At 45.3% G+C, this 10,889-nt stretch overlaps 1 protein-coding gene across 2 annotated transcripts; it reads left to right on the forward strand.

Moving 5' to 3' along the window:
• The first annotated feature begins 156 nt into the window (after positions 1–156).
• aasdh (aminoadipate-semialdehyde dehydrogenase) lies at positions 157–10,700 on the forward strand. 2 transcript variants are annotated; one of them, XM_030727428.1, is made up of 15 exons: positions 157–537; positions 1,710–1,830; positions 5,554–5,843; positions 5,951–6,143; positions 6,229–6,470; positions 6,552–6,658; positions 6,737–6,909; positions 7,242–7,578; positions 7,675–7,787; positions 7,881–8,577; positions 8,660–8,823; positions 9,109–9,120; positions 9,270–9,395; positions 9,852–9,983; positions 10,256–10,700. In XM_030727428.1, the coding sequence occupies exons 1-15, from the start codon at positions 272–274 to the stop codon at positions 10,649–10,651; spliced, it is 3,369 nt and encodes a 1,122-aa protein (XP_030583288.1). In that variant the 5' UTR covers positions 157–271; the 3' UTR covers positions 10,652–10,700. The 2 variants fall into 2 exon arrangements, with proteins under 2 accessions (XP_030583288.1, XP_030583289.1); XM_030727429.1 differs by lacking the exon at positions 9,109–9,120.
• Positions 10,701–10,889: the final 189 nt, after the last annotated feature.

Consider the following 10,889-nt stretch of genomic DNA (forward strand, 5'->3'; position numbering starts at 1 on the left):
TCATGTCAAAGTGACTGCGAGTAATAATAATTTTGTGAGCAAATAGTTAAAATGATATTTGCGGTCAAATAGCTGCCATGGCCAAGCTTAAGAGGAGCATTTGATATAACTGTTCGTTTGGCGTCATTTTCAGTTACCCTAAACTAACGCGTCATCTTCCCTCGACAAACCTACTTGTAAACAAACATCCTCTTCTGAACAGAGCAGTAGCTGAATTATACAAGTTTTGTGTGTGTGTGTGTTTTTAATCCAGAATGCATGCTATCGGTAAATGAGCGTCGATGAAGGGCTCTTCAGCATGTCTGCTCGGACGCTGCAAGAGCTGGTGGCCGCCGCCGCCTCCCGGTACGCCGGCAGAGTAGCTGTGACACACCATGGCGTTTCGGTGTCTGGAAGAACGGCGTCCCTGACCTACAGAGATTTGGTTGAACTCGCCGATGAACTCTCTCGTGCTTTGCGGACGAACTGTTTTTCTTGCAACGGCGTGATCGGACTGTATTGCGTAGATGATTTGTTTATTCCTGTCTGGATTTTGGGGTGAGTGTAAACATTAGGATCGATCTATATGGGTTTCATTTAAGCCCAGTACTGATTTTTAGAATCAAGGAGATGGATAACCAATATTTGGAAATGATATACATTTGCTGTATATCGAAAATATAAAAACACAAAAGATGGAAAGGTAGCTGGTCCAGTTGACATACCTGAGTGGACTACTTTAACAAAATCTTAGAGAGTGAGAGGATGCCTGGGGAACGGGGAGAAGTGCACTGGTACCGATTTTCAAAAACAAGGGTGAGGCATGGCTTCATTGAAAGCACTACAGATGCAATTTTTGTTTTGAGAGTGTTGATAGAGAAGTATATTGAAGGTCAGAAGGAGCTTCACTGTGTCTTGGGTGGAACTGCAGTACTGCATGAGGAAGTCAGGAGTGGTAGAGAAGTATGAGAGGGTGGTGCAGGACATTTATGAAGACAGCAAGACAGTGGTGAGATGTGCCATACAAGTGACAGATGGGTTCAGGGTGGGGGTGGGATTATATTAGGGAACTTTTTGTTTGCAATGGTGATAGATAGGTTGGCAGATGAGGTCAGCCAGGCGTGTCCATGGACTATGATGATTGCAGATGACTTTGTGATCTGTACTGAGAGTAGGGAGCAGGTGGAAGAGAGCCTGGAGAGGTGGCAGTATGCTCCGGAGAAAAGGGCATTGAAACCCAGCCATAGAGAATACATGTAGTGAGGCTGAGATGGTTTGGACATGTGCAGACGAGGAATAGTGGATATACTGGACAAAGGATGCTGGAGCTGTCAGGCAGGAGAGAGACTGCAGAGGAGGCTCATGGATGTAGTGAAGGAGGACTTGATGTGATAGAGGAGGATGCTAGGGATAAGGTGAGATGGAGGCAGATGATCCACTGTGGTGACTCCTGAAGGGAGTAGTCGACAGAAGAAGAAACATGAGATTTTAGCAAAACTGCAAATTTGCATCCAGTTCACATAAAACTATCCAAAAGACACACACACACACACACACACACATATATATAAATGACAAGACTTGCACTTATCTTGATGTGTGCATGCTGTCATATTCTGAAGTAAAAGCTCTATCATTATTCTAATATTTGTCAATATGTGCTCTTGTGTGCATGCGTATCACTGTTATAAAAAACCATAACTCATAAATAACTCTGCTTTGTTTGCCAGGATCTTGCAGTCTGCTGCTGCTTATGTCCCACTGGACACAGAAGCTCCTGGACTTCTGTCTGCCACAGTCATGAACCAGTGTGGCCTTAAGTACTGTGCTGTACAAACCAAACTCCTGCAGGTTGAATTTCCCATATTTTATCAGCATGAATACAATAGCTATCGTAGTGAGTAATTTTGCAAATGTAGTGCATGCTAATTATCTTTAAACAAATGCTCAGGCCTCTGCTAAAATGTTAAACCATCCAGACAAGAAATAAACAAGAGAAAAGTCATCATGGCCTTACTTGTAATGGGAATACAGGGCAAAAAAGTACTTTTGGGGCACCAGTGACATGCTCAGCATCCACCACCAACTTCTACTTTCAGTCTAAGTCCACAGTTATATATTTATGCTTATGTTTTTTTGGGGGGGTATGTTAGGGTTATTTCTAAGACTTTGCTAAAAGGCTGTTCTGGATGGAGATTGCTTTTGTTATATGCTGTGGTTTAAACGTTCGCATAATATATGATAGCGGCGGTGTTTGCAGGGGCATTGGCCAGTTTTGGGGGGTTTCCAGCCAAGATTTTCATTTCTATCTGCCGGTCATTGTGTATGAGTACAGATAAATTGCAAAAAAACGAAAAAAGAGAAAGCTTTCTGTGCCCAAAATCATGTCCCTTGAATCTTTATTTTCATATCTTTTTATAAAGATTAACCCAAGGGCAAAGTGGTAAACAAAGATTTTTATTGCTTACATATTAGTGTATTTTCTACTGATGCCTATTGTTGAGGATTCGAGTGGATCGAGCTGTTAAGCTTGGGTGCTCCTGGTTTTCTAAGGAGGGGGGTTGCATACCGGTGGACTCCTTCGACTTCCAGGCGCACTGTTTTTGTTTCTAGGAGGTTGATAGCATCTTGGTCCTCACGAGAGCGCACAACCAGTTTGTCATTTCGGAAAGGCAAAACGTCGAGTTGCCATAATCTTTCAACATTCCAGAACAGTTGCTCGTCTGGATTAGCAACTGAGGTGAAAAGGCACTGCTGCGCCGAGGGCTGCTCTGGCAAACACCTTTCTGCACCTTGTAGGGCCCATCCGAGGGCTGTGTGGATGGCTATGGGTCCGCCATTAAATCCTCTGCGAGTTGGCTTAGTGGCGGTAATGAGATGCGCATGGTCTGAGCCGAGCAACACCAGTGGCCGTGCTTTGTCGAATGATGTTAGCGGTATTCCTCGCAAGTGGGAGTGTCGTCTTTGCAACATCTGCAAGGGGTAGGTCTGCTCCACCAGATCTAGACCTGCTGCTGTAAATGCTCCCTGTATCTTGTACCGCTTCCGTGGGTTTTCTTTGGGGGAGATCTCGAAGTTAACCTTTGACCCTTGCAGGTGCGTGACGTCCGTCCGTACAGTGCGTAGGGCAAGAGTCTCAGACTCCCCGTTCAGCTGGAGCTGTTGAACTGCTAGCGGCAAGATCATTGTCCGTTGGGCTCCATCATCTAAGACAGCAAAGGTCTCTAGTGAATTGGAATTGTTGTGCAACAAGACCGGAACCACCTTCAGGAGTACTTTACTGGACGCTATACTCGGTGTCAAGTATACGCGACTCTCTAAGGCTCTTGACTCTTGGTTGTTGGAACGGCGCTGGGCAACATTGTGGAGCACTTGGAGGTGGATGTCACCGCAATCACTGCAGGGTTTCTTGAGGGTGCAGCACTCAGGTGTATGGTTACGCGCACATTTCCAGCAGCGCTTGGTCTCTGTTAGCCATCTGTCCAGTTTTACAGCTGATTGCTCTTTGATGCTGGGACAGCGACTGTTGTAATGCTCTTTACTGTCACAGAAGATGCAATGTACTTTAAACATCTTCCCTTTGCCAGGTGGCATGAAGGTGCTTAGTTGACTGGGTTCTGCACCATGGTAGACTGCTACACTCCGACCTTTGCCCCTAAATGGGATTTGCTCCTTCCCACTACTAGCAGGTTTCTCTGATTGATAGCGTTGTGCTAATCTGTTTGACATGCGTTGTTGTTGAGCTTTACTTTGTAGCCAGCTATTCAGGTCTTGCAGGTTGTAAGGGTTGAGGCTTGTGGTGTTAAGCTTCCCATGTAGCTGGAGGTATTCAATGAACCCATCCCTGTGATATTTGGGCAGCTTACTGAGTAGGCGGTCAACATGGGAGCAGCAGTTGAGTTCCATTCCCCGAGGTCCCTCTAAGGAAAGCAGCATGCTCACTAAGAGATGGACTCTGAGAGCGAAGTTCTGGAAGGTGTGTTCATCTCCAGACTTTACATCAGGGATTTTCAGAATAGCTGCTATTTCGCTCTGTGCTAGCTGGTGTGGCTGGCCGTACTGAAGTTGTAATGCTTGCATGGTTGCTGTGAATGGGAATGGCTCATGCCGACATGCCTGGCCAATCATCTGTGCTTCAGGAAGTTTTAGGTGTTCGAGCAGCACATGGTATTTGTATTTCTCAGTCAGTTCAGAATGGGGTTCGAGTAGGTTGTCTAAAGCTAACTTTAGGTTAGCAAACTCCCTTTCACTATCTGCCGTGAAGTCTGGGATTTTAGGTTTAGGCACACCATATATAGAGCGAGGCTGTGGACCAAAGTTGTATGGATTCATAGTTTGGCCTGTAGGAATCTGTGACTGAGCAGCTGGGAAGCTGTTACTCACTGCTGGGAAAGGTGGCAGAGCCTGGTGTGGAACTGTTGGTGGTTGCACAGGAGCGTAGTGGTGCGAACTGTAGGTTGAGAGATCCTGAGGTAAGGTGTAGTTTGGGCCCATTTGTGATCCATGATAATCCGCTGTGGGCTTATAGGGCACACCTGTGGTCGTCAATAGCTGCTGTACCTGGGGCTGGTGCCTGGAGATAAACACCTCTTCACCGGAATACGGGCCTGTCACTTGGGACGGTGAGGGAACTGTTGTTATGGGATGCTGGTGAGTTGGAGTTGGTGTCACCATACCGGATGAGATGTCTGAATAGGGGGAGTTGGAATGTCTTATGGGTTCCGGACATACCGGTGTGAATGCAGAGTTAGCCCTTTCACTACCAGCTGCAAAGGTGTGGTCTCTCGGCCCCACCTCTCCTTCCAATGTTGGAATCACACTCGTTGGTGTATGTCTTTCAGTGCGAGGCTCTCTATCGCATACCTGCTTCTCTGTGGATGGGGAGCAGTTTGTAGAGTCGACACAGGTAGGGGGGCAAAGTGGTGCCTGTGTTTGTGTGTGAGTGGGTGTGGTATCTTTCACACGGTGACACTCTTCATTCTCCTCTTCTTCCTGCAGGAATGATGTAATATGCTCTAACAGTTCTTGACGACGACGTTGTCTGCATTCATATTGGCGCAGTTTGTTGGTGACTTGAGCTATTTCTGCTCTTTCTTCCTCCTCACTCCTAGATATAGAGTCAATGAGTTGTTTGAGTGACACTGTGCTCAGTGGGTCACCTGTACTTGACCTGCGTGAGGTTACTTTGGTGCCTAGAAGAAACGCGGCATCTGCCTGTCCGCTGTTCACAATGGCTGCTGCTCCTCTCTGCTCCTCGTACCCTCCTTCATTGGGGTGGGAGGAAAAGGCAGGCTTATGTGGATTGTAGGCAAGGATGTATTCTTCTAGGTGCTTGGGCGTGCGGTGCTGTCTCACATGTCGCTCCATCACATCTGTGTGAGGGAGGGATGCTGAATGTTCCTCTGATGACATATTCTACAGCAGTCAATTATCTGGCTCGAAGGACCTTTGTTGACCTATTTTGTATATTAAGGCATTTTTAGTGCAATATTATCCCAACTTTGTGATTTGTTAAAGAGCTCTGTTTTTCTTCGAGAATATTTACATTGCTGTTTTTTTCTCCTCCTCTTCAAGCAATTTCAGACGGCTCTCATCAAACACGTAGCTGTGAAAGTTTGTGTGGAGTTGATCAAGTTCAAACTGACCCTGATTCACATCGAGCCGCTGCAAGTTGCTGAGCATGAACAGGGAGTAGAAAAAAACAAAGCTCTATCAGGAAATAATCTCAGCGATACAGCTGTGGAGACAAAGGATGCTAGGCACAGAGATTTGGCATATGTGTTGCACACATCTGGAACAACAGGCTTTCCTAAGACTGTGAAAGTACCGCACAAGTGTATACTCCCCAACATATTGCATCTGAGGTCAGTAAGAACTCCTTTTTGCCTTTGTTGTTTGCACTAGCATGGCATTTAAAAAAGAAATAAATATATATATCAATTAAAGAGAGATCCGTTGTCGTTCTGCTCAGATCTTTGTTTCAGATGAGGGCAGATGATGTGGTTTTCCTCGCTTCACCTTTAACCTTTGATCCCTCCGTGGTGGACATTTTTCTCGCCTTATCATCTGGGGCTCAGCTCCTCATTGTCGCTAATGTCATAAAGAAAATGCCCAATCGACTGGCCCAACTGTTGTTCAACGATCACAAGACGACTGTCCTCCAGGCAAGCATCGACCCATTTGAGTCTGTGTTTTGACTGAGACAGTCTCCGCTGTTTGTCCAGTGTTTTATTTTCATTGTTTTCACAGGTCACGCCCACTCTGCTGTTACGTTTTGGCCATCGTATTCTAAAACAGGACCTGCTGTCGTGTGGCTCTTCCCTGAGGGTGTTGGCTCTGGGTGGAGAAGCCTGCCCATCGCCCGCTCTCCTGAGGAGCTGGAGACATGAGGACAACAAAACCAAAATCTACAACATCTACGGTATCACTGAGGTTTCCTGCTGGGCCTGCTGTTACAGAATACCTGAGTCTCTGCTGCAGTCTAGCAGCCTGTGAGTGGACCCCCTTTTTCAAATGTTCACGACTTTGTTTTAAATATACTGCAGTTATTTAACATTACAAATGTCTTGCAGCACGGTGTCTTCTGTGCCTCTTGGGACTCCTTTGATGGGCACAGTAGTGGAAGTCAGAGATGAACGTGGCTGCGTTGTTACAGAGGGTGAAGGACAGGTCTTCATAGGTAGAAAAAAAAAAATTGCAAATAAATCACATTGAGATGAAGAAAATCCTTCCAGATTTATATGATCCTTTTCTGCAGGTGGAGAAGACAGGGTGTGCCTCCTGGATAATGAGGACACTCTTGTCCCTGGGACGATGAGAGCTACAGGAGACTGGGTGGATGTTAAAGATGCACAGCTATACTACCTTGGGCGGAGAGACCGAATGATCAAACGCAATGGAAAGCGGGTGAACTTAGACAGCCTGCAGCAAGTAAGATGTTTTCAAATGTGTGAATATAACTCATGCTGAGTCAGACCAATAACACTGCCCCGCAAAATACACATGAAACAACACGCGTGTGTTTTTAACATCCATCTTTATCGCTTTAAAATGTGAACATTGCCTTAACTTTTGTAATATTCTACATTTTAAAGTTCTTTTGAGATTTATTATCACAGATGCACAGCAATAAGAAAAAAGCGAGGAAAACAAGAGAAAAGCAATTTCAGCTGATTTAATAATTACGTTTTTAACTTTCTTTTTTTTTTAAACTTACCTTTCTGGTCTTCCTCCTTTACATTTTCATCTTCCCTTCTTTCCAGCTCATGCTGAGTCTGCCTCAGGTGGAGGCCTGTGCTGTGTGTCTGCACAAAGGATTTCGACTTCTCGCCTTTGCTGTGGCATCCACATCTGGGCACCAGAAGGCAGCTTCTACCTCCTTATCTGTGCGGCAACGTGCAGAACAAATTCCCTCTTCTTTTGCTTTTGGCGAGCGTGCAGAGAACCTGCCCTCTTCTGTCAAACACCCCTTGGACGAGTCAGCCGGCGCAGACGGAGATCTGAAGAAGCTCGTTCTGAGCCGGCTGTCTCTGCTGCTGCCTGCTCACAGCGTTCCTGACACATTGGTGCTCGTCCCGGCTTTATGCCTGACTGCTCATGGTGAGCATTAGACACACTGTCACTGCTGAGGAGAAACAGCAGCCAATTCGTTCACCGTTTTATCCGTTCACCTTTCTAACGTGCACTTTTTGACAGGAAAAGTCGACATGGAGGAATTAGTGAGAGTATACGAAAAACAGAGACAGTGTTTAGAGTCTTCAGTGGGAGACTGCAGTGAACTCAAGCAAACTCTTCAGGCTTTGTGGCGGGTATTTCTACTTTTGATGACACCATTCCCTTTCTACATTTAAATACACTGTTGTCTCCTTATGTTTAGTCTCTTTTAAACCATCTGTCAACAGGATACTTTAGGTCTCGCTGCAGATGTGACCACTGATGAGAAGTCCAACTTCCTGCTGAGTGGAGGAGATTCTCTTAAGGCTCTGCATCTCTGTGAAGACATCCTCACTGCTGTGGGAGTGACCTCACCAGAGCTGCTGGAGGTGATACTTGATGGGACCTTCTCTGATATTGTGCATCATGTTGCCAGTGCAAGAGGGATGCTGGAGCGTGAGAACTGCCCTTCAACGCTGTCTCAGGCCAAGAGACGACATGCCAGTGCCACCTCTGTGGTTCCAGCGAGGAGAGCGCGCAAAGACTCAACAGCAGCTGAGAGGCCGCAGGTGCAGAAACAGGCTGTGAAAGTTATTAGAAGAGGGGGCGAAGTGACAGAAATGAACATCAGATATACAGAGGATGACAAAATATTGCAGAATGAAATTGTTGGAGAAAAGGAGTCTCACGGAGATGCTAATGTGGGCCTCAGTCTGAGCTGGTTCTCGGACACAGGCAGATGTGTGGATGCCTCCCCGGTACTTCTAGTACAAAACAGAACTGATGACAGGTCAGACTGGTCCGAAACAGTGTTTATCGGCTCACACTCCCACAGGATCCAAGCTTTAGACGTTACCACTGGAAACCTTCTGTGGGAGCGAGTTCTTGGGGACAGAATCGAGGCGTCTGCTGCCGTGTCTCACTGTGGCACCCTGGTTGTAATAGGTTCGTGTCAGCTCTATGAATATCTCACTCAAATATTTTATCATTTTAGATTTATCTTTATGGGTGGGGGGTTCTTTCTCAGGTTGTTACGACGGCCGTGTGTATTTTCTGTGCACTGAATCGGGAAAGACGCAGTGGGTGTTTGAGACGGGAGATGCTGTGAAGAGCTGTCCAGCTGTGGATCCTCTCACTGGGCTGGTGGTAGTGGGCTCACATGACGGGCATGTTTATGCCCTGAACTCACAGGTGAGTGCTTGGTGCAAAGAGACACAAAGGCTGTAATGATTCAGAAAAGTCACAGGTTGATGATTACGCTGGAGACCCGTCTGTGCTTGAAGTAACAGCGTGTAACAAACTACTTATTTGTAATGTCTTAGACCCCTAAATTACTCATTAGAAACGGTATTTGGAATCGAAATCAATACAAAAAAATAGTATTAGAAAATATTTACTTTTACAGATTTGTATACATAGTTCTTGTGTTAAAATTTATTCATTTCCAGTTGGTGTTTTTTTGTTTTTTTGTTACAGTCAATAAATAAGGTAAGTGAATAAAACTTTGTTTAGTTACTTACTTTCCTTCTCGCATTTCGGTAATTTTGTAACGCTGGAACATGTTAAATAAAGAAATTTGGAATAAAGCTTACCTTCTCCTCTCTGGACTGATAAAGGTGTGTGTGCTGTGCTTTCAGGTTCAGCAGTGTGTTTGGAAGCGTCACTGTGGTGGAGGAGCTGTGTTTTCTTCTCCACATCTTCACTCATCACGCCGCCAGCTGTACGTGGCATCGCTGGGAGGACGCCTGCTCTGTCTCAAGATTGTGAGTGAAGGTCATTTTGCTATTTGGTGCACAAGTGGATCGAAAGAAAGAGAGAGGGAGGAGCAAAAGTCTATTTAAATCACTAATTCTGTCATAAATATTTTGTAGGATGGTTTTGAGTTTGTTAGCACAATCACTGACATGAGAAATGGATCATCTGCCTCCATCTCACGTAGCATCCTCCACTGCCACGCCAACCCTCTGCATGTCCTCCTTCACTACATCCACGAACCTCCTCTGAGGTCTTCCTCTTTTTCCTCCTGCCTGGCAACTCACTCTTCAACATCCTTTGGCCAACATATCCACTATCCCTCCTCTGCAAATGTCCAAAGCATCTCAACCTTACCTTTCTACTTTTGTCTCCAAAGACAAACTTGCTATTAATTTAATAAAAAAGAACCATGTAAAAAAATAAGTACTGGCACTCTGTGTCTCACAAGGGTTTCTCTTTTCCAGGACAGTGGAGACGTCTTGTGGTCTTACTGCAGAGACGTTCCTTTCTTCTCATCACCAAACTGCTTCTCTGAGCACATTGTGGTCGGCTCAGTTGACGGACACATCTGCTGCTTCAGCAACACAGGGGAACTGGTGAGAAGCTGACTTTGATGCAGTATTTTCCAATTTAAATATACAAAGCCTGATTTACTAAAGGTCTGATGTTCTCTGACACAGACACAGCAAATGGTCTGAAAACTTTTTGTAAAGAAGAGATTTCAGGTTCTTTAAAAGAAAAACATTACAGTTATAAACATTTGTTACAACAACATTGAGTGCAGACTGTTAAAAGTTGTGAGGGGTCTGACTGCTTTCTGAATCCTCTCTGTAATTCATCACTGTATGACCCTTGTATGTCTTTGCAGCTGTGGCAGTTTCTAACAAAGGGTCCAGTTTTCTCCTCTCCGTGCATCACGCCAGACCAGCAGAGGCTTCTGTGTGGATCACATGACGGTCGCCTGTACTGTTTGAACTGCGCAGACGGCTCTTTGGTTTGGACTTTTCAGACCACAGGCAAGGTGTACTCCACCCCATGTGTGTTTGACGGCTCCGCTGTGGGCAGGAGGGGGACTCTGGTGGGCCTGGCCTCCACTGATGGCACAGTCTGGATCCTGGATGGAAAAGACGGACAAAAGCTGGCCTCGCATACTCTACCTGGGGAGCTGTTTTCATCCCCGGTGGTGTGGGAAAGGTCTCTCATAGTCGGATGTCGTAATGACTACGTGTATTGTATAAAGCTGACTGTAAAAGAGGAAACATAGAGGATTTTTGTACCTTTTTTTTTTTTTAAGGTTTATGTGTCAGAGTAGTGAGGGTGCTTTGGGAAATAGGATTTGAAGTTTCCTATAATGTATGTAATTTTAAAAAATTAAATTTTATTCAAATTTTCCTTATTTTTTGAGCTCTGTATGTCAAGTTACAATAGTGGATGATCCTATTAAATATATAAAAATGCCACAAAATATATAAAAAAAATAATGAGGTTAAGTTTAGGCGTCA

Source organism: Archocentrus centrarchus, chromosome 4 (genome assembly GCF_007364275.1).
Source record: "Archocentrus centrarchus isolate MPI-CPG fArcCen1 chromosome 4, fArcCen1, whole genome shotgun sequence".
NCBI lineage: Eukaryota > Metazoa > Chordata > Actinopteri > Cichliformes > Cichlidae > Archocentrus > Archocentrus centrarchus.

What these genes read in the sequence shown, in the direction of transcription:
- aasdh (XM_030727428.1), top strand. Translation starts at nt 272, where the DNA reads ATGAGCGTCGATGAAGGGCTCTTCAGCATGTCTGCTCGGACGCTGCAA. An exon ending in ATTCCTGTCTGGATTTTGGG is followed by an intron (nt 538 to 1,709) that starts GTGAGTGTAAAC and finishes TTTGTTTGCCAG; the next exon opens with GATCTTGCAGTCTGCTGCTG. An exon ending in TGGCACCCTGGTTGTAATAG is followed by an intron (nt 8,578 to 8,659) that starts GTTCGTGTCAGC and finishes GTTCTTTCTCAG; the next exon opens with GTTGTTACGACGGCCGTGTG.